The sequence below is a fragment of the Mustela lutreola genome, chromosome 15 (genome assembly GCF_030435805.1).
Source record: "Mustela lutreola isolate mMusLut2 chromosome 15, mMusLut2.pri, whole genome shotgun sequence".
Classification (NCBI taxonomy): domain Eukaryota; kingdom Metazoa; phylum Chordata; class Mammalia; order Carnivora; family Mustelidae; genus Mustela; species Mustela lutreola.
In genome coordinates, this window is record NC_081304.1 from 7,331,971 (window position 1) to 7,354,636 (window position 22,666).

The 22,666-nt window shown below is 53.7% G+C and overlaps 1 protein-coding gene across 2 annotated transcripts in view; it reads left to right on the plus strand.

Moving 5' to 3' along the window:
• Positions 1 to 22,666, plus strand: part of SDK2 (sidekick cell adhesion molecule 2) — a 246,015-nt gene that overhangs the window by 167,174 nt on the left and 56,175 nt on the right. For both annotated transcript variants that reach the window (XM_059148912.1, XM_059148913.1), the window contains exons 6-16: positions 1,769 to 1,880; positions 3,610 to 3,800; positions 3,951 to 4,034; positions 5,767 to 5,961; positions 7,153 to 7,269; positions 9,005 to 9,172; positions 10,012 to 10,114; positions 16,503 to 16,679; positions 17,040 to 17,176; positions 17,782 to 17,929; positions 21,728 to 21,868. In XM_059148912.1, the coding sequence (XP_059004895.1) occupies positions 1,769 to 1,880; positions 3,610 to 3,800; positions 3,951 to 4,034; positions 5,767 to 5,961; positions 7,153 to 7,269; positions 9,005 to 9,172; positions 10,012 to 10,114; positions 16,503 to 16,679; positions 17,040 to 17,176; positions 17,782 to 17,929; positions 21,728 to 21,868 (1,573 nt within the window). The remainder of the gene's footprint in view (positions 1 to 1,768; positions 1,881 to 3,609; positions 3,801 to 3,950; positions 4,035 to 5,766; positions 5,962 to 7,152; positions 7,270 to 9,004; positions 9,173 to 10,011; positions 10,115 to 16,502; positions 16,680 to 17,039; positions 17,177 to 17,781; positions 17,930 to 21,727; positions 21,869 to 22,666) is intronic.

Consider the following 22,666-nt stretch of genomic DNA (forward strand, 5'->3'; position numbering starts at 1 on the left):
TTTACATTTTATTCCCTTTTCTAGAAAAGTCTGGAGTCCAGGCAGGAAAACCTGCCCGAGGCAGACCAGGGTGGCCCAGGGTGGCAGTGGGGCCGTGATACACTCTCCCCATAAAGGACGCCCTGGCACTGTCCCCGATCCCCGCCCACCCAGGGCTGTGAGGGTCATTACAGTCTGCTGCCTCTGGAACCTCCCGGGAAGAAGGCAACTGGGTGGGTTTTCGGGAGAGAAAAAGCCCTTCGTGGTGGTTCTTCCAGGAGCCCTGGAGCAGGTGCATGGAGGATGTCGGAGTTTCTGCCCATATTGGGCCTGTGCTGACCCATCAAGAGCCGGGCCACTTCTTAAAGAACTCAAGGCAAAAAGCAAAGCTATTCCCTCTGGTAGAAGAGTTCAGGGTACGGCCTTGTGGCGTGTTTAGAAAGCCCACTCGCGGTACATTCTCTTGCATTTCAATCACCGACCCCGAGGTGGCACAGGGATAGCTCTGGGTCCATTCCCGTCTTCGTTGAACAAATATGCGTGCGCCCCTACTGTGTGCCGGGCATGTCTCTGCTGCTGGAGGAGGCCTGAGCAAGGCTGTCTTCGCTCGTCACAGGTTACCCAGCCGGGGCTTCAGACCAGGAAGTGACCTCTCGCAGTTTGGGAAATCCAAGGTCAAGGGACCAGCATGGTTGGGTTGCGCTGAGGCCCCCCCTCCTGGCTTGCAGACAGCCGCCTTCTCGCTGTGTCCTCGAGTGGCAGAGACAGAGCTCTGGGGTCTCTTTCTCTTCTGATCAGGGCAGCCCCCCTGTTGGATTAAGGCCCCACCCTTATGACCTCCTTCAAGCCAATGACTGATGAAAGACCCCATCTCCAAATACAGTCACATGGGGGGGGGCGTGGTTAGGGCTTCAACATACGAATTTGGAGGAGATCTAATTCTGCCCAAAAGCAAGGCTCTGTGAGGTTCCTGCCCCAGAGAACATATTAGCTTCCTTGGGCTGCTGTCACAAAGTCCTACACACTGCGGGGCTTATAACAACAGAAATGGTCTTTCGGACAGTTTTAGAGGCCGGACGTCTGACGTTGAGATATCGGCGGGCCTGCGCGCTCCCTGAAGGCTTTGGGGGAGAGTCTGTTTTCGCCTCCCAGCTTCTAGCAGTGGCTGCCAGTCCTTTCATTCCTTGCCTTGGGGATGCTTCACTCCAGGTCTCTGCCTCTGTGTGCACCCGGCCTTCTCCCCTGGGTATCCATGTGTCTGGGTCTCCATTCCACTCCTCTCGTGAGGACACGTGCTATCGGCCTCAGGGCCCACCCAGATCCAGAAGGACCTCCTCTTGGCTTGATCACACCTGCAAGACTCTGTTTCCCGAGGTCGCATCCACAGCTGCCGTGGGCGTGAATTTGGGGGGTTACTGTTCAACCCAGTATAGAGAGTGTGCATTCAGGTGGAAAAGGGGGCCGGAGAAGAAGTAATGTCACAAGAGAAATATGGATGGAGGGAAGGATTTTGAAGGCACAGACAGGAGAAGGGGCTCAGGGGGAGGGTATGCTGTGTGACAGGAAGGTGGGGAGGGCCCCGGAGGTCTCCAGTGGGCATTCGCTGGATACCATGGGAGCCCATGACCAGAGGGAGGAGGAGAGGTGACAGGGACCCTGGGGTCCTGCTGCTTGGGTGGCTCCCCTGTGGTCTCGTGGTCACCTGCCCCACTCCACGAGGACCAAGATCTCCCGAGCAGAGATGGGGTTTCCGCCCTCTGTCTCCAGCTAACTCCTGATCTCTCCCCAGATGTCGGGGGGCCTGCGGACCCCATTGCCCCAACCATCATCATTCCCCCCAAGAACACTAGCGTGGTGGCTGGGACCTCGGAGGTGACCCTGGAGTGTGTGGCCAACGCCAGGTGGGTAGTATGTCCCCCTCTCCCTGCTCCCCTGCACCCTGAACTCCAGCCAACGCTCCTGACCTGGGGGCTCCAGAGGGACCAGCCTGAGTTCAGGGAGGTCTGCACGTGTCACGCGGGGACCCAGGAAAGGAGATGGGGCATTGACCCTGGAGGATGAGGTGACGCATAGACCGGCTGGCTCGTTCTCTGTGGCCCTCAAGGAGAGACTGGGCCCCGGTGGACGTTACAGGCCAGCAGACCTCAGTGCAGCCCCGAGGGCAAGCTGGGAGGTCAGGTGTAGTCCTGGCGCACAAGCAGCTAGGACAGGGACGCAGGGCTGGGCGATGACGCGTGTGGGGGCCTTGGCAGGAGGGCAGACCTGGGGTCGGCTGCAAATGGAGCTCCTTCCTGGCCACATATGACCCTCATGGCCCTCACGTGGGAAACTGAAGTGTCGTCACATGTGGGTGCCGCGCTGTGCTTCCCACACGACTTCTGTCCCTCCCACAGCTACCCTGAAGGCCAGAGAGGGCAAGCAACCTGCCCGAGGTCACCCAGCGGGCCAGCAGCGATAGAAAAGCCAGGCGATAGAAAAGGCCACCGCCCAAGGCCACCGCCCAAGGCCCAGGCCCATTGTCGTGCTCTGGGCCTCAGTCTCCTCGGCTGTAAAGTGGGAATGATTTGAGCACCCACCTCCCCGGCAAGGCGTGTAGGTGGAGTGCTGAGCCCGCCTCGTAAGCACTCAGGAGAGGTGGTCGGATCAGATGGGACAGGCAGGGAGTCAGACCAAGGCCCCCAGGGTCACCTCCTATTGAAGATTCGCAGACCGCGGTCCTGTAGCAGCGTTCCCCGCGAGGGTGGGAGAGGCCTTTGCGTGGAGCTTGCTAAGGGTGCAGAGAAGACCCACAGCCCAGAACCTGCCTAACGCCCCCCCAAGCCAGGAAGGCCCACACTTACTCCACCTCAAGACCCTTTTCCATGGGACCCCTCTGCACCCCCTGTGGAGCTAGCACAGACCCCTTGAGGGTCCGCCAGGTGCCAAACAAGAGCAGGCCACGGGGCGCCCAGGTGGCTCAGTCAGTTAAGCATCCCGTTAAACATCCAGCTCTTGGTTTCGGCTCAGGTCGTGATCTCAGGGTCGTGAGGTCAAGGCCGGCCTAGGGCTCCACACTCGCTGCAGAGTCTGCTGGAGAGTCTCTCTCTGCCCGGCCCCCCTTCCGTCCCCCCCTCGAGCTCACGCATGTGCTCTCACTCTTAATCCATCTTTTAAAAATATAAAAATAAAATAAATGGGAACAGGACAAACCCAATCTCGGGGGGTCTTGAGAGGTCGGGGTTGGGGGTGCCCAACTCGCCCTCTGTCTAGGCAGGGGCAGGTATGTCCTGCTGCCTGCCTTTCCCTCTTCAAACCTTGGGTGTTTCTCTCACGCCCCACCTCTAACGCTGTGCTGCCCACTGGCCTCTGCTCCGACAGGGCTCTGCGCCAGGGGGCAGAAGAGCAAGAGGCACAGCCCAAGCGGCTCCTGTCCTCTGGAGCCCCGTGCACCAAGTTAGTGCCGGGCTGGGCTTCAGCTGCCTCCCTGCGTTGGAACACCCGGCCTCGGCACAGGGGTGCAGCTGTCCCATTCTGTAGACAAGGAAACCGAGGTCCAGAGGGCTGCCCCTTGAAGAGGCGGGCTGGGGCCCTGGCCTGGCCTCCCACCCACCCCCGCCCTGGCTGGGAACCTGCTTTCCTCTCGCCCTCCAGGCCCCTGATCAAGCTGCACATCATCTGGAAGAAAGACGGGGTTCCGCTGTCGAGCGGCATCAGCGACTACAACCGCCGGCTGACCATCCCCAGCCCCACGGGCAGCGACACCGGCTACTATGAGTGCGAGGTGGTCCTGCGCAGCAGCAGCGTGCCCGCCGTCGTCCGCGGGGCCTACTTGTCTGTGCTGGGTGAGATGGGGCGGGGCTGCTGGGGACCCCCCACCCACCCAGGGGTAGGGGCCATAGGGCTGTGTGGGGCCTTCTTAGGGGTGACCCGAGCAGTGGCTGTATCAAAAGGAGCATGCCTCTGAGCCCCTCCCCTGGTCCTTCCTCTGGCAGAACCACCTCAGTTTGTCAAGGAGCCGGAGAGACACATCACGGCAGAGATGGAGAAGGTGGTGGACATTCCCTGCCGGGCCAAAGGTAACACAGTGGCGGGGTCCTAGGGGAACAAGGACCCCCAACCCCCAACCCCGGACCTCCAGCCCTTCCTATTTCCGTCACAAACTTTTCTAAATTCCACTTCCTTCTCCGGGCAGCGTCACTGAGCAGGGAGTCAGTCTGGTCGTGAACAGACACCCCAGGAAACAAACAGGCTAAATTACCACACTCTCAGGACTGGAAATCAACCCACGTTACCATAACTTGAGGGCTACAAATGAATCCAAATTACCATAATTTCAGGATAGGTGACAGACTGAAATTGCACATAATTCGGGAGTTGTAGACAAAGCCAAATTACCGTAATGTCAGAACCGCTAGAACTTGGGGACATCTTGCCTGAGATGGGTCTCATGAGCTCCGCCTGGTTTCTGGGCCATTTTGCTCCATTTCCTCCCCTACTCTCTCCTACTTTCAACACCCTTCATCCGAGGTCCTGAAGAATTTCCCCTTTCCCCACCCCCCGCCCCCAGCTTCCGTCTTACTGGCCCAACTGAGCTACAGGACAGCCTGAAACCGGGGTGAAGTCTGGGGTGGTCAGATGGGAGGTGGAGAGCATGCACCACGGCCCGTGGTCTGGTGGTGAGCACAGAGACAGGACGTGGCTTAGGCAGGATGAGAGTCTCCGTGGAAGGCGTGGGTGAGGACTCCCCGTCTGAGACCGCACCAGGGGAAGGCAAAGCTCCATTCATTCACCCGACACACAGATTTTGGAGGCTTTACCCATGTGCCGGTACTGCTCTCGGGCTGAGGAGATGCAGACAGGACCAAATAGCCAAATCCTTGCTGTTATGAAACTTACACTCTTAAGAAGAAGGCAGACGAACTGACAAGTAAAGATAACTTACTTCATTTCACTGAAAATGCCATGGGTGGTGAGGTGCCCCATGATTTTATGTGCCACTAAGAAAGAAAAAAGACTGTCAATGAAATTATGATATGCTTTCGATAGTAAGACACAACCCGATCGCAGAGATGTTGCAACGTGGAAGAGTGTGCCCCCTGAAACAATGACATACAGCATCCTGAGATGTCAGCTTAGAGAGGGAATGGGGAGGAGAAGGGAGAAGCAACCAGGCTTAGGGGGCTTGGAGCGCTGGGGTGCTCTTTTGAATGGAGTGCGGGAGCTGCTCTGGGGAAGTCGCCTTTGAGCAGAGACCTGGGGAGAGAGAGCAGGGAGGTTGAGGGTACCTGCGGGACAACCATGCCAGGCCAAGGGTGTGTGACTTGGGCAAAGCTGAGAGATGGCAGCCCCTGTTCACTCCTCTGCAGACCAGGTAGGAGGGGGCTCTGCGGGCCGCGCGGGATCCCTAGCCCCCTCCACATGCTCCTTGACATGGGGGATTCTGCAGTCACTGGGTCTGGGAAACCAAGCCCTGGTTGGAGGTTTCTGGGACACACCACAAACTCTGCTAAATTAAATGGCCGTTAAAAAAAATTAATTTGTCTAATCTAGCATTTCCAAGCTAAACTAATCCAGCTAAATGTTCTTGGAACCTCTGCCATTAAAAAGAACTTGAGAAATGCCATGCCAAGAGCATTTTCCACCTCTTCCAAGACCATGAAGTAGCACCTCTGAGAAGATTCTAGAAACCAAGACACCCAGGGATTTCCCACCCCCTTCCCCTCACCCTGGCCACCAATTTCGAGGCTCAGAGGCAGGCGGGAGGGAGCCAGGAGGGGGGCTGACCGTGCGCCCATGTCTCTCCCCCAGGCACACCACCGCCCTCCATCACTTGGTACAAGGACGCGGCCGTGGTGGAGGCGGAGAGGCTGAGCCGCTTCCGGCAGCGCAGCGACGGGGGACTGCAGATCAGCGGGCTGGTGCCCGACGACACGGGCATGTTCCAGTGCTTTGCCCGCAACGCAGCCGGCGAGGTGCAGACCTCCACCTACCTTGCCGTCACCAGTAAGTTGGTCCTGCCCCTGCCCCTGCCCCTGCATCCCTCCCACCCAGGACCCCGCTTTCCTCCAAGCCAGCAGCCTCTTGAAAAGAGACGCTGCATCAAGCAGGGAGAGGGTGCCCCGAAGACCGTCCCTCAGCAGCCTTTGAGAGAAGCAGCTGTGAAACCACAGTCCCCACTCTGGCATCTGGGCTGCCCCTGGCTTCCCGGCTCTGGCATCTCAGTGGTTCGCTGGCTTCCCAGGCAGGGCTGAAGCCGCCCCGTCCCAATGGAGAAGACTTGCTTACTTCTCCAGGGGGGGCCCAAGCTTGAATTCCAGCCCCCACTTCAGACCTTCTGCCCTCTCTGGCTCTCTCTGGGTGGTTACGAGAGCTCTCCTGCTCTCTTCGTGGGGTTTGGGTGAGTGTGATCTGCTCTGTGATCAGTCACACCGTAGACGGCCGAGCTCAGTGTGCATGCAGAGTGGCGCTGGGCTCTTTGTCTCAGCAGCCAAAGGACATGTGATCATGAGCCTCCCTGAGTCCGTCCTGGCTCATCACCCAGACCCACAGAGGTCCCCAAACAGGGCAGCCGCGGGGCAGAGAGCGAGAGGGCAGAAGGGCTGCTGTCTTGCTTCTTGCCTCTGATGGGAGCCAGTGAAGCTGGTGCTGGTCCCTCCCTGAGCTCTGCCCCATGCACATCTGACTGGACGGTTCCCTGAGGGCCAGGCTACGGAAGGCAGGCCCAATGCCAGAAGATTGCACTTAGCATTGAAGAACCATGGCTCAGCCAGGCCGCAGACTCTCCAGGGCCAAGCCTTGTGAAAAGTGGGTCATGTTCTTCTGTTGGCCATAACCACTTTTTCTTTTAAGAAACCGGAGCCTCCATGTCCAATTCGATGAAGGACGCATCCTGTTTTTCTTGGAATGAGGGTGGGAGCTGCCCTTGGGGGTCCTCAGTTCCCCCAAATGGAGGCCTAAGAATCCGGGCTGGGGCAGTAGTGTAGCCTGGGGCCGTCCACAGGGCAGGTGCTACAGGGAGCCCTCACGGGCCTTCTGGGCTTTTTCCCAGTGCCAGGGCCCCATCAGGACATCCACATCCTTGTCTGTGGGGGGACCCACAGCAGCCAGAGTGACAGGGGCAGGATGAGGACCTGTTCCTCTGGCTGTGGGGCCTCCTCCAGGGTGTAGCTAAGAGGCTTCTGTCTCCTTCTGCAGGCATCGCCCCCAACATCACCAGGGGCCCCTTGGACAGCACAGTGATCGATGGCATGTCAGTGGTGCTGGCTTGTGAGACTTCGGGGGCACCCCGGCCAGCCATCACTTGGCAGAAAGGTAGATGGGACTGATTTCCTTTGGACATTGTAGCCCTGTGACCCTCTAGGGCAGTCTTCAGAGCTCCATTCTGGAGCCAGCCAGGTTGGGTTCCCTTTGTCCAGTTGTGAAGGTCGTGCACTGCACAACCAGGAGGGCATCCATCTCTCACACCACAGGATGCACCCCGTGCCACGCTGCTGGGCTCAAGGGTCAGCTCTGCATCTTCTGACACTGGTGACCTGGGGTGAATTATTGTCTCACTCCAAGGCTTAGGGCCCCCATCTGTAAACTGAGGACCATAGTAGACATACCCCGGGCTGGCATGAGGGTGGAGCAAGGACAGCGGTGAAGCCCAGTGAACTACAGTGGCTTGATGATCCTATTGTGATGGTGGCCGTGAGTGCCGGTGGGCGCTGTCCCTCCTGCAGGTGGCACAGAGGGCTCCGGACCCCTGCACCAGCCCAGCTGAAATGGCCCTGCTCCATGTGCCTCCTCCACCCCTGTTTCAAAAACTCACCTTCCAGGCTCTCCCCATGTACACACACGCATGCACACACGCAGTCACTCCCTCCCACCTCCAGGTCTGCTACAACGAAGCTTCTCCCCAGGACTCACCTGCCCCCAACCCCCGAGTCCCCCCCCATGACCCTCCCCCACCACCACTCTATTTTTGCACCTCCTGATATACAAGATAAACTGCCTATCCCAGCCACTTAGTGCCTGGCGCCCCGCAGAGTCAGGGCTCTCAGCTTTGTCTGCTGCCGTCTCCCCAGGGCCTGGGACAGGGTTGGGCACAGGGTCATTGCTCGGTAAGTGCTTGTGGAATGAGCGTGAGCACGGCCAGGCACTCGTATGGACACGAGCACCCTCTTCTCCCACACTTACAGCTTTGCGACTCTTGGCCGCGTGTGCAGATAGACAGACCCGTAGCCTTGCCTGTGGAGCTGTCCCTCTGCACAGACGGGGGGGCCTCAGTTGGTTAAGCATCTACTTTCAGCTCAGGTCATAATCTCAGGGTCCTGGGATCGAATCCCATGTCCGGCTCTCTGCTCGGGGGCGGGGTGGGGGGCCTGCTTCTCCCTCTGTGCTCTTTCCTCTGCCACCTTTCTCAACTAAATAAACAAAATATATTTTTTTTTACAAAATAGAATACGATAGATACAGTCACCCAAACTTGTACTCCCGGGCTCCTGCACGGGGCAGACCCCATACCCCTCCCCCAGGCACCAGGCCTCCCCAGGCCCCGCCGCGGAGGGAGGGCTGCCCCCGTCCCCATCCCCGTCCGCATCCACCTTGCCTCCGCTCCTGGCTGCTCCCACCCGTCACGTTCTTCCGCTCTCCTGAAGGTGACCCTCGAGAAGCATCCTGCGGCGGGATGCCCGTCACCACCTTGTCAGAGCTGTCTGCCCCCTCCCCCCAGCCCGATGCCAGCTGTCTCCGAGATCTGTGCCTGGCTGCATCAGGAGACAGTCCCTGGCCTTCTCTGGTGAAGGGCAGACAGCCTGGTGGGTGGAGAGACACCAGGAGACCCGGGCTCTGTGACCGAGTGCCCTTGGGCCCGTCACCGTGTCAGAGACCCACCTGGACCTCAGCCCCCATCCCGGCCTGACCCTCCCAGCATTTCTAAAGCCAGGGTCGGCCTGAGAGCACCTGCCCAGAGCCCCCAGGGAGCAGGAGCTGGGGGGTCTCGGAGAGCCAGGGGCTGTGTGTCACAGTCTGAGCGCGCTCTGAGCCCACCCCGTGTCGCCTTCAGGGGAGCGTATCCTGGCCAGCGGCTCAGTCCAGCTGCCACGTTTCACGCTGCTGGAGTCGGGCAGTCTGCTCGTCAGCCCCACGCACATCTCTGATGCTGGGACCTATACCTGCTTGGCCACCAACTCTCGGGGGGTCGACGAAGCCTCGGCTGACCTGGTTGTGTGGGGTGAGTGTGCAGACTGGGAACACCTGACACATCCGCACGTGGGTGTGTGGGTGCCCAGCACGGGCTCTCACCACCAGTGCCCCTCATCCCCACAGCTGCCTCCCCAGGCCCCTATCTGAGAAGGTCAGGGACAGATGAATCCAGAGGAGAGGGACCAGGAAGGCCAGGACTCTAGACGGTGCCACACGAAGGACCAGAGAGTCCCTCTTTTTGACTTTGAGGGCTAGACAGCCTCGGTCCCAGCCGCTCGGCTGACTTGTCTCTTTCATCAAAAGCCGCCGCCGCCGGCCATGGCCGTGTTCCATTGCAAGAATATTTACCCAGACAGGATACCAGCCAGACTTGACCGTGGACGCTCGGGTGCTGAGCCCAACTTTTGGGAAGCTTCTCACGCCCCTTGCACTGTTAGGTTGTACTGCCTGGGATCCCCACCCAAGATCCACACCGTGGGCCCCCCAGGGAGGCCGAGCCCCGGTGGGCTGGCTCGCGAGGCCGAAGACCGGGAATCAGACGATCCTGTTGTTACCCAGGCCGGACCACTCATGTGCTGATTGTCTCTGATTTCCATTCCTTCATCCTTCCCAAGGGTTTCTGGGGGAAGATTCAGTGAGATCCCACTCGGAATGTGGCTTCCAAGAATGCCATGGAGCCATGGAGCCGCGTTGTCCTCATTAGCATTCTGGGTGACCCACCATGGTAGAGCCGTCCACATGCTGGGTCTGCCTTCACCTGCCCGTGGCCTTCAGCCACACGGGCCCGGGTCCCCTGAAGATGCCTTCTCCACACACCTGCCTCTCACCTGTTCCTCTGCGTCTGCTCCCCTTCTCACCACCCTGCAGCCCGGACCCGCATCAGCAAGCCTCCCCAGGACCAGAGTGTCATCAAGGGAACCCAGGCCTCCATGGTGTGCGGAGTGACCCACGACCCCCGAGTGACGGTCAGGTACTCCCTCTGCTGTGGCCCCACGGAGGCGTTTAGAGGGGAGGGCGGCTTCAGGGATAGATGTCGACACCAAGGAGGTTAAGTGTGACTGTGGGGCCGTGCCCTGCCGTGGGGGGACCACCTGCAGAGCTAGGGCAGGGCTGAGCTAGCTTGAACTGAACTGGGCCGTGTTTGGGGGGGCGGGGGTGGGGATACCGAAGAATGGAGGAGAGGGGGATGCAGGAGGGAGGGGCGCGAAGGAAGAGCCATTGTGGTTGGTGACACGTGGACACTCTGAGGTGTTCTTGCCGTGGCACGGCACCTCACTCTACCGCAATCTTTGACCCAGATCTTAGATCCTCTGCCCCCCCCCCCGAGTGGACACCAGCCCGGTCTGGGTAAACAGGCGTGGGAGCAGAGATAGGCCAGGGCAGGACACACATGTGAGAGGAAGGCGCCCCAAAATGCGGCCACCCTGGGAGCCGGGACCTTGGTGAGCTACTTGGCTTGAAGGGAACAGGTCCCCCCAGGGAAGCCACTGGAGATAGAACAGCAGCAGCCAAGACGGGTTTAAAAGCCAGAATCCCTCCTGAGCTTGGGCTGCAGACACCTGGGCCAAGCCCAGGAAGGTCTTCGGGAACTAAGACCGGGAGAAAGTGGTCCCTTCTGGCCTCTCCCTTGAACTCCGGGATGCTGAGTAAAAAAATTAACTGCTTTCTTAGGAACAAATATCCCCTCCATGTTGCTTCTGTGTCTTGTGGTCTTATGGCCAATATCACTGCCAAAGCAACTGGCTGGAAGGGGCCAGCGGGTGCCACCTGGGAGGCTTGGCCCCCACCGCCCTGGAGGCAGCTGCATCCTGGGGCGCCATCTGGTGGCCATTGGGCATATAACAGTCTCTACGACCACACCGAATGGGCCCCCCCCCCCCAAACCAAGGTTGGCATAAAGAACACTAGACTTTTATGCTAAACGAAATAAGTCAATCAGAGAAAGACAATTATCATATGATCGCTCTCATATGAGGAACTTGAGAGGCAGGGCAGGGTGTTGGGGGAACTAGGGAGGGAAAAATGAAACAAGATGGGATTGGGAGGGAGACAAACCAAAGGAGACTGTTAATCTCAGGAAACAAACTGAGGGTTGCGGAAGGGGGGGCGTGGGAAGGGTTGGGGTGTCTGGGTGATGGACACTGGGGAGAGTATGTGCTATGGCGAATGCTGTGAACTGTATAAGATTGTACCCCCACAGACTTGTACCCCTGAAGCAAATAAAACATTCTATGTTAATTTTTAAAAAAAAGAATATTAGACTTAGACCCGCACCCATTCTTTGAGAATCCATTGTGTGCTCCCAGTTTGCAAGCCGGGGCCCTAACATAGATGTCATGAAAATACTGTCGATGCAAGAAACAAAATATGCTTGTAACTGGGATTAGTAAATTTTGAAAAAAAAAATATATATATATATATACATATATGTATCTTAACTATGAAAATGTTCTCCAGGAGAACTCTGCACATCTCCCTACCACCAGAGAATATTGCTGTGTGTCTCGGGCCCCCACCTAAGTGGTAGCTGTAATTTTAGCCCCTATTAATTGAAAACCTTATAATAATAAAGGTTTTATTAATTTTTTATATTTATTTATATAGTTTATAGTTATTTACATATTTTATATATAATTATATATAAATTCAACAACGCTTTAAATTGGTGTTTTATTTATTAAAATAGCATCCAGCTGGCATTTGGAAAATAGTTGCATATTTTAGTCATTCTCTAGACAGTTCCTAATGAGCAAAGGGATTCGGGGACCCCTTGAAGTACAGCTACAGTCCACCTCTCAAGGACCCTTAGGGACCCACAGATGGGAAAACCATATTCCAGTTCACTGGGGACTCCTGGCCTTAGAATGGAACTCCCAATCTAGGGCAATCGTTCCTCGATGGGGAGAGAACACAGAATTGGTCCTGCAGGCCCCAAAATTGTCAGTCTGTGGCCAAACCCACCCCCCTATCTCCCACCCCTTCCTTGGACTTGAAAACCCTCTTGGAGATTTAGGGAACACACGGGAGTTCCCTGACCAGACAAGCTAGAAAGGACCCAACAAGCAACCCAGTCAAATTACAGTGATGGCCACTTAATTCTGTGTTCTGTGCCCTCCTCAAGATCAAGCCAGAGTCAAGGGGTCACAGCCCAAGCAGGTGCAGGTTGCCTGCCCAGACAGCTTCCAGAACAACCTTAGGAGAAACTCTTCTGTTAGGTATCTGAGCCGAGATTGAAACCCAGTCTGAGCAATCCACTTGTGGCCACTGATAATACTAATCAATATTTCCATTGGCTTTTTTTTTATTATACAGCTAATAGATACCCTTTATAGGAGGGAAATATAGAAAATACAGATAGACCACCAAAAATGGGGAGGGAGGGAAAAAGAAAAGAAGTAGGTTTATCTGTTTCTCTCAATAATTTTAATAATATTAATATAGTAATATAATAATAATATAATGGTAATAGTATTAGAGTGTCATTTATACAAAACCTAGAGATACACTTTGTCTGCTTTTTCCCCTAAGAACCCATTGTGAATCTCTTCCCTTGTCCATAAATATTCTTGTATAGACTTCATTATATGATTATCCACTCGTCCTTTGTGTGGATGTAACATAATTTTTGTTACCAGTTCCCCAATGCTGAATATTTGGCTGGTTTCTCAGTTTTTTGCTAATATTAAGAAACATCACAGGGCTTGGCTCTGTTGGGCATCTGACTCAATCTCAACTCAGGTCTTGATCTCAGAGTCATGGGTTCGAGCCCCATGTTGGGCTCCATGCTAGGTGTGGAGCCTACTTTAAAAGAAAGAAAGAAACATTATGATGAATGTCCTTGTAACTAAATATTTTTGCCCTTCTTTGATTTCCTGAGGACTACCTAATATTATTTAAAGCTGAAAGTCCTGAAATTGCTCATCAAAATTGTTTAATAGCCAGCTATATAATTACAGATGATTTTGGAAATTTTCTACCCTGAATTAAATGGACTCATGAGTTGTTGTTTTGTTTTGTTTTTTTAACTTTCTACTGTGGAAAATTTCAAATATAGCCCAGAGTAGAGACACCCAGATCATCAGACCTTACGTGTCCTGCTTCTTTTTTTTTTTTTATTTATTTAAACTCAATTAATTAACATAGAGATGTTAATTAATTAACATCACATGCCCTCCTTAATGTCCATCACCCGGTTACCCCATTCCTCCCACACCCCTTCCCTCCAGCAACCCCCAGTTTGGTTCCTATGATTAAGAGTCTCTTATGGTTTGTCTCCCTCTGATGTTGTCTTGTTCTATTTTTCCTTCCCTTCCCCTATGATTCTGTGTTTGGTTTCTTAAGTTCTATATATGAGTGAAATCATATGATAATTTTATTTCTTTGACCGACTTACTTAGCTTAGCATAATACTCTCTAGTTCCATGCACATTGTTCGTTGCAAATGGCAAGATTTCATTTTTGATGGCTGCATAGTATTCTGCTGTATATTTGGATCTTCCTTATCTATTCATCTGTCTATGGACATCTGGGTTCTTTCTACAGTTTGGCAGTTGTGGACATTGCTGCTACAAATACTGGGGTTCAGGTGCCCCTTTGGATCCCTACATTTGTATTCTTTGGTTACATACCCATCTCTCAGCCTCAGTGATTATCGGCACTTGGCTCACCTGTCTCCTCCTATCCAGCCACTTTTTTTTACTGCAGTATTTTAAAAGCAAATCTCAAGCGTGTCATTTCACCTTTAAATATGTCAATGTGCATCTCTTACTTAAAAGGAATGTTCTTGAAACATAACAACCATGTCCCTTTCACACAGAACACAATGAACCATCCCTTGATATCTGTAATACCATATTACAACGTCCCTGATTATCTGAGAGGTGTCTTTGGTTTTTTTAAGAGCATTTTTTTAAAGATTTTATTTAGTCAGAGAGAGACAGAGTGCAAGCACAAGCAGGCAAAAGGCAGGCAGAGGCAGAGAGAGAAGCGGGCTCCCTGCTGAGCAAGGATTCCTAATGCAGGACTCCATCCTAGGACCCTGGGATCATGACCTGAGCTGAAGGCGGTGGCTTAACCGACTGAGCCACCCAGGCATCCCTGAGAGGTGTCCTTTTAAAAATTGGTTGGTTTAACTCGGGGCTGAAACAAGGTCCACACGTGGCATTTCGTTGGTGTGTCTCCTTCATTCTATACAGTCCCCTCCCCTTCCTCTTAATGTTTGAGTTCATGACTGCTTTGTCTACCCGCAGTTAATTAGTTGCAGAAACCAGGTTCTACAGGACAGTGGCCCAGCTAACTTTTTTTTATAAAGAGACAGAGAGTAAATATTTAGGCTTTGAGGACTAAATAGCTTTTGTCACAGCTCTCCAAGTCTTGTTTGTACAAACAAGGTGCAAACAAATGAACATGTCTCTGTTTCAATAAAACTTTATTTACACAAACAGGCAGGGGGCCTTAGTTTGCTGACCCCTGCTTTGGCCAGCTGTTCGTTTGTGATGCAGTGCACCTGTTCTTCTATCCCTTGTATTTCTAATTAGACTCGAGTAAATGGCTGATTAGATTCGGGCTTAGTTGTTTGGGCGCAAACACTCCACAGGTGGTGATACTCCCTTCCTAAGACACCATGTCCTGCGGCCAAGAACGTCTGTTTGCCATAGTCTGTTTCTTAAGCAGATATTACTCTCCGCCCCCTAGATTTCCTTTTAAGTAAAATTCTACACGTGCCATCAGCGCTGTCAAGGATGATTCTTTTCTAGCTATGGAGATGAATTGAAGGTGATTACGTCTGACAATTTGTAAATGTATATAAAAAGCCTTAAAATTTAACTCCGCAATTTCACTGCTGAGAACTGATCCCGGAGGAAATGATTTAGAATGTATGGAAATCTGCGGCAAGGATGTTCCTCACAGCATTAACTATAATGTGAGAGAAGGAGGAGCCCTTCACAGAAGGGCGGGAACAGTTGCAGAGCAGCTACGTGGGTCCTACCGAGCAGCCACGTGGGTCCTACCGAGCAGCCAGTACAAACCAGGGTCTGCAGGGGGTCACACTGGGAAGAGTCTGTGATACTTTGTTGCTACCCATTATTTACCAGCATGTGCTCTGAGAGTCAAAATCCATGACTAACTTCTATGGCTCCCTTACCACCGGAAGCCTTTTCTATGAACTTACACTATCCTTATAGGAACCCTAGAAGGTGGGTGGTATTATTTTTCCTCGTAGGACATATGAGGACACAAAGGCACAGGGAGGCTATAGACACACCCAGGATCACGAAGCTGGTAAGTGGCCAAGGCAGCATTTGACCAGAGAATCTGAATTCGGAACCCAACAGCACTGTGGTGCCAGGCCCCCTTGGGGCAGGAGAGAAGAATCTGAAACAGCGATGTTCCGCTGTTACTCATGGTTCCCCGTGATGGGAAAGCTTTTCAGTTTTCTTGCCCTGAATTTTTTTTTTAATTGCAATGTGTAATTTGTCAATTATTTTTTTATTTGCAATTGCAATTTTCTGATTTTTTTTAACTTAAAAATATTATGGGCTCATTCTCCCCAGCAGTTTTAGATTCTCTGATACTGATAGCTGCCACACCTCGTGGCTCAAGCCACATAGTCCCCGGCTGAGCGAGTGACGGGTCGTGCGCAAAACCGCCCAGCCCCCCTCCTGGCTCCCTGCCCTGGCTCCCGGCGCCCTGGCCAACCTTGCCCGGGGAGGGCATCAGCGTGACGTGCTCCCCAGAACTGGCACCCCACGTTACACGGATGACAGTAATAGTTGTATTTCCTCCAGGATCATTCCAGGGGAGATATTTCTTATTGTCAGGCACGGGCATGTGTGTAATTTCTCAAGTCCCCCTTTGTACTGACTGACCGAAGCTAAAGTGATTTTTTGGACACTAAAGTCAATTTGTCACGGTGATGCATTGATCTAATGATTCCCCTCATAAAACTAATTCCAAAATGTAGTCTGGGCGGAAACGTTCATTCTTCTTCAAGCTGTACTCTTTTAACCTCTTCGGAAGATTACCTTTTGCCGGCTCTTTCCTGCTGGCTGCTTGGCGGTGGCTTCTGGCCAAAAGCAACACGGCTCTGACCTAGACCTGAACAGGAGGTATAATGGCTTCGTGGGCTAAGCCTCCTGGACAGAGCACCCTGTGACAGGGACGGAGGGCTGCAGGCTGTGCGGGGGGGCCCCCCCGCACCATGCTCCCACCTGGGACCAGCCCCGGGGGGGGCCTGTGTCTCCTGGGGAGTGCCCTGCTGCCTTTGGGGCTCTGCTCCAGACCAGCCCCAGGCTGAGCCCCAGCAGGGACCCCTACTTCCCGACCCCTCTTTTCTGACCACTGCTCCTTCCCCTCAGGTACGTCTGGGAGAAGGACGGGGCCGCCCTGGGCACGGAGAGCAGCCCCCGCATCCGTCTCGACAAAAACGGCTCCCTGCACATCTCGCAGACGTGGTCGGGGGACATCGGCACGTACACCTGCCGGGTGCTGTCCGCGGGAGGCAATGACTCTCGCAGTGCCCACCTGCGTGTCCGGTAAGGGCGCCCTGGCCCCAGTGTAGGGGGTACAGGCCACAACAGGAGGCTTGTGTTGGTGGACGCCTGGGCCATGTGGGACCTGGGTCCGCTGCCCTCTGGGGACATACCCAGGCCTCCTCCAAGGCCTTTCCCCAGCTCAGTTCAGCCCTCTGTCAAGAGCTGGGGACTCTGGATACAGCTTTGGACCCGGTGGGAGGCGGGGGGGAGGGGGAGGGGGGGCGGTCCCCAGAGCCTCCAGTCCGAAGGCCAGGCCGATGGCTGAGCACAGGCAGTTGTGATGTTCAGTCTGAAGCCCAGGCACCTGTGTGTCCTCTGACTCCGGGCTTCACAGGTGACCCCACCATATCTCTCCTCCAGGCAGCTTCCTCACGCCCCCGAGCACCCCATGGCAACCCTCAGCACCACAGAAAGACGGGCCATCAACCTGACGTGGGCCAAGCCCTTCGACGGCAACAGCCCTCTGCTCCGCTACATCCTGGAGATGTCGGAGAACAGTAAGCCTCCCCCGCCCCAGCCAGCGGGGAGTCAGCCAGGGGACCGGCTCCAGCTCCCCTGCTTCCCAGTTCTGTGCCTTTGAGCAGGCCTTCTGGAAACTGCAGCTTCCCTGAGAAATGTGCATTGGCCCGTGCCCCCCCCCCACATTGTGATAGTGGCATAAGGATCCCTGTGGGGGGAGGGGACACGCAGGGCCTGCCACTCCAGAGCCCCCCAGGCAATGGCGATTTTTTGCTTTTTATTCTCCAAGACCCCAAGCTGTGAACTCTGAAATTAGCAGGCCTCATTTGAATGATGTTTTAAATACAGTTTGCCTTGGAGCTCATCAGTAGGCTGCGGCGGTGGGGGCGGGTACGGGGTGGGGTGCGGGGGGGGGGGGGGCGGGGGCAGCTAGAAAAGGCCAGGTGCATCTCCGGTCCTGTGAGCCCTTGCTTCCTCCCCAGGGCATTCCAGCCTCCCGGGACAGGTGGGCTAAGGGGACCCAGATAAATGACGTGACCAGCCTCCAGTGGACCAAGTCCAGGAGGCTGTCCTCTGCTAGAATGGGGTAGGGAGCGGGGCCTCCAGGGTTGTCCCCCTCCGCCTGCACCCTCTGTCCTCGTAGATGCCCCCTGGACGGTGCTCCTGGCCAGTGTGGACCCCGAGGCTACCTCGGTGATGGTCAAGGGCCTGGTGCCGGCACGCTCCTACCAGTTCCGCCTTTGTGCAGTCAACGACGTGGGGAACGGACAGTTCAGCAAGGACACGGAGAGGTGAGGGGGCCAGTGTTCTTCCAGAGGGGCTCTGGGTGACTCCATCGAAGGGAGGGTCTGAGGGGACCTAAAGCCGAGTCCCATGTGGCATCGTGGGGCCTAGCTGAGCGCAGACCCAGGCCACCGCCTCCCCGGCCCTGTGGACTTCGGTGTCTGCCTCTGTAGAATGGGGCAGCATGACTCATGCCTGCCTCACAGGGACACCACAAGGAGGACAGGAGGTGACTCTGTAAGCGGTGCCTGGTGTGGGATGAGCCCCCACCGGAATTAGTGGTCCCCTCACTGGGAGCTGGCCAAGTTCAAAGACTTATCTGATTTCCGCTGTAGCTCCTCACAGACGCCTCCACTGTCACGTGGCCATGAGGTATACGGGGCCGTGGACCCACACGGGTCTCTGTGTCCAGTGACTTGCACAATGCCAGGTCCTAGTAAGCTTTCAGCGAAGATTCTGCAAAGTGATGAAAATTAAGTAAAAACAGAGGGTCATCCATTTTCAAGCATCATCTGGGAAGACCCACTTATGTAGGAGGCCGTTCTGACCGCCTCAGCCCCAAAGGATGGAAGGTCAGAGTGACAGTGACACAAATCCCATGCCCCCAAGCTGTGGGAGAAGAGAAACCCTCTTCCGGGTTTCTTTTTAATTCTTCCAGATTTATTGAGGTACCGTCAACACAGAACATGGTGGAGTGTAAGGTGGACAGGTGCTGATTTACACAGTGCAACAGAATCACCACGTGGTGTTGGCTAACCCCTCTGTCCCGTCGCAAAATCACCATTTCTTTGCGGTGGTGAGAACATTTAAGATCTATTTTCTGAGCAACGTTTAAGTATATGATACAGTCTTTTTAGCTACAATCACCGTGCTCCCCTTCAGTTCCCCAGAACTTACTAATCTTATCACGAAGTTTGTGCCCTCAACCAGTGTCTCCCGGTCTCCCCCACCGACCCGCCCTTGGTAACTACCACTCTCCACTCTGGCTAAGTTCAGCTTTTTTAGATTCCACATAAGTGAGATCATACAGTAGTTGTCTTTCTCCGTCTGACTCTATCTCACTTAGCATCGTGCCCTCAGGGTCCATCCATGTTGTGAGAAATGTAGGATTTCCTCCTCCTCCTGGCTAAATGCTCTGCCGCTGTATACATATACCAGATCTTCCTGGTCCACTCCTCTGTGGACAGAGGCTTGGGGTGCTTCCGTGTCTTGGCTGCTGTGGCTAATACTCAGTGAACATGGCGGTGCGGGTGTCCCTTCCAGATCCTATTTTCATTTCCTTTGGATGTGGGACAGCTGGAAGTAGGACAGCTGGATCATTCGGTAGTTCTGCCTTTCATTTTTTGTGGGACCGCCATCCTGTTTTCCATGGTGGCAACACCAGTTTGCATCTCCACCCCCAGTGCCCGAGGATTCCTTTTCTCCACGTCCTCACCAACACCTGTTATCTCTTGTCTTTTCGATGATGGCCGTTGGGACAGGTGGGAGGTGGTATCTCATTGTAGTTTTCATGTGCGTTTCCCTGATATTGAGGGACACCGAGCATCTTTTCACGTACCTGTTGGTCATCTGTGGGTCTTTGTGGGAAAAATGCCGATGCAGATCTTCTGCCCATTTTGAATTGGGTTGTTTTCCTTTTTTTTTTTTTTTTTTTTTGCTCTTGGGTTGTATGTGTTCTTTATGTGTTTTGCATATTAACCCCTTATCAGACTTGGGGCTTGCAGATGTTCTCCCCCATTCAGCGTGTGGGCTTTCCATTTTGTGGAGTGTTTCTTTTGTTGGGCAGGGGTTTTTCAGTTTGCTAAGGTCCCACTTAACTTACTTTTGCTTTTCTTGCTTGTGCTTTTGGTGTCATATCGAGAAATCACTGCCCGGACCAATGTCAAAGAGCCTTTCCCCATGTTTTCTTCTAGGAGTTTTATGGTTTAGGGTCCTACAATTAAATCTAATCCATTTGGAGTTTATTTTTGTGAGTGGTGTAAGATGGGGGTCCAGTTTCATTCTTCTGCACGTGGCTGTCCAGTTTTCCCCACACCATGAATTGAAGAGACTACCCTTTCCCCACTGAGAAGAATTACTATTGTTAAAATGTCAGTGTTACCCAACGCCATGTGTAAATCCAATGCAATCGCCATCAAAATTCCAGTGGCATCTTTCCTGAATTAGAAAAAAAAAAATCCTAAAATGTGTACAGAGCCACAAAAGACCTTGAGTAGCCAAGGCAATCCCGAGAACAGAGCTGGAGGCATCCCATTTCCTGATTTCACACTATCCTCGAAAGCCGTAGTAATCAAAACAGCATGATCCTGGCATAAAAATAGACACTTAGACCAATGGAACAGAATAGAGAGCCCAGAAATAAACACTCACATATATCGTCAACTGATATTTTTACAAAGGAACCAAGAATGTACTTGGCTCTTGAAAAGACTCTCTTAGGTGTGTATGTACGCGGACATCTGGCTTAAATCGATCACTTGGTTCTGCCACAGTTCCAGTGAGCTGGAGTCTTTGTGACTCTCACGAGGGGGATGCCACAAGGGTCGTGACACCCTATCAGGAAAGCGAGGGGGGCAGGTAACAGCCTGGCAGGGAGGATTTATTCCCTCACTGTTTGTTGAACACCTACTATGTACCCGGCTGTGTGTAGACCATGAGGGCTGCTGGGAGCAAAGTGGCCGCGGCCCCAGCCCTTTGGAACTACAAAATCCCGACAACACAAAGCCTCCAAGTGTCGGGGAAACCACCCTCCACTTTCTCTGCATCTTCAAGCTTCACTTCAAGCCCTGATTCATCTTCCTGATGAATCTTCACACTAATAGCCCCGAGTCACGAAGAAAAAGGTTAAATCACCCTCGCTCACAGGCTGTACAAAGACATGGGAGTGTGCAGTACATTTTGGAAAGCTATCCGTCAGAAAGAAAAAACATAAAAATAAACTGAAAGGGAGAGACATCCATCAGAAATAATTAATTTCTGGTTTTAATGGGCGCGTGTCAGTTGGGCGAACGGCACACCCCAGTGGAACACTGCGTCCCCCAGCAGTGCCAGAGAAAGACACGCGGTGACGCTCGCTTCTGGAAATGGGGGATGGGCCCCCACCACCACCACGTGCCTCCCCAGCCCCACCTGGCCTGCCCTGCCCACAGCTTGGGGCTCAGCTGGGCAGAAAAGGAAGCCTCATCACACAGCACCACCAGCCTGCAAGTGTTTAACACTCCTGCTTCCGAAATACCGGAGGGCTCAGGACGTCATCAGCCCCCACAGCAGCTTCTCTGACATCTGGGAAACTGAGGCCCATGTCCCTGAGCTGCACAGACACAAACACATCTGGGGCTCTGTGGTATTTTTTGAAACAATTCCATACATGGTGTCCTTGAGCCTCAACTAGTCTTAGAAAGCAGGCAAGTGGAGGTTTATTATACTCCTTTAAAAGATAAAGGAGCAAGCTCAGAGAGTTAAGTGACTTGCCCAAAAGCACACAGCAACTGTGTAGAGTCATCCAGGAACCGAGCAGCCTCCCTGTATCCCGTTAAACTCCTGTATTTGCCCTCGAGACTAAAAGTGGAAAGACCCACCCACTCTTTTTTTTTTTTTTTAAGATTTTATTTATTTATTTGACAGGCAGAGATTACAAGTAGGCAGAGAGAGAGAGGAGGAAGTAGGCTCCCCACTGAGCAGAGAGCCTGACGTGGGGTTCGATCCCAGGACCCTGGGATCATGATGTGAGCCGAAGGCAGAGGCTTTAACCCACTGAGCCACCCAGGCGCCTCAGACCCACCCACTCTTGACGTTTTCCTATCCAGGGTCTCCCTCCCCGAGGAGCCCCCCACAGCCCCCCCGCAGAATGTCATCGCCAGCGGCCGGACCAATCAGTCCATCATGATCCAGTGGCAGCCGCCTCCCGAGAGCCACCAGAATGGCCTTCTCAAAGGCTACGTCATCAGGTAGGTGTCCCCTCTTCTCTGGGGAAAGGAGGGACAGCCCCCACCCAGGGGGAGGGTTTGGAGTGGATGGGAAAACAGCCAAGTCACGACAGGTCCTTCTCCATCTCACAAGGACCACCACGCAACAAGAAATGACTTTGCCCTTGTAGGTAGGAAGGACTCGGGTTAGATCTGTAGAGGAACTTCCAGAAGGCAGGGTCTTGGAAAACTAATGGGAATGCTTGAGAGAGGGGGTACAGTGTAATGTCCTCAAGGCTGTGTGGATAGGCAGGTCAGCCACACGTCATGGCTTCACAGGATAGGGCACAGGGAGACGGGTAACTCTCCGACAGGCCAACCACCCCAGAAACCAAGAATACTCCATCTGAAGCCACCATACTGAACCAAGGGATGGTCAAACGGTAGACCTCCTTTTGCTGGTCCTTATCGCAAAATGAAGCCCAGTTATGGAAACTTTTATGTCTACACTTGACCAAGAGTATTTCACTGATCACCTCTAACTGAGTTATTAAGTGCTACTAATTGGGGGTCGTAAATTCAAATTAGCATAAAGTTGAAGTTTCTGAGCATCCATCAGTATGCTGAATTCTGGCAGGCTGCAAAATGTGCATTTCTTTCCTGTATGTGTGCGCTCTCCAGCTCCGGCATGCCCCAGATCTGGAGGGCGTTATGGTTGACTTGACCACTCCACAATCCGTTAATTTTATTGTGGGTTTTTGGTGAACCCTAATGGCGAGTGGTGCTCAAAGGGTGTTCCCTAGACCAACAGCAGCCTCAATTTGACTGCAAACTCTCAAG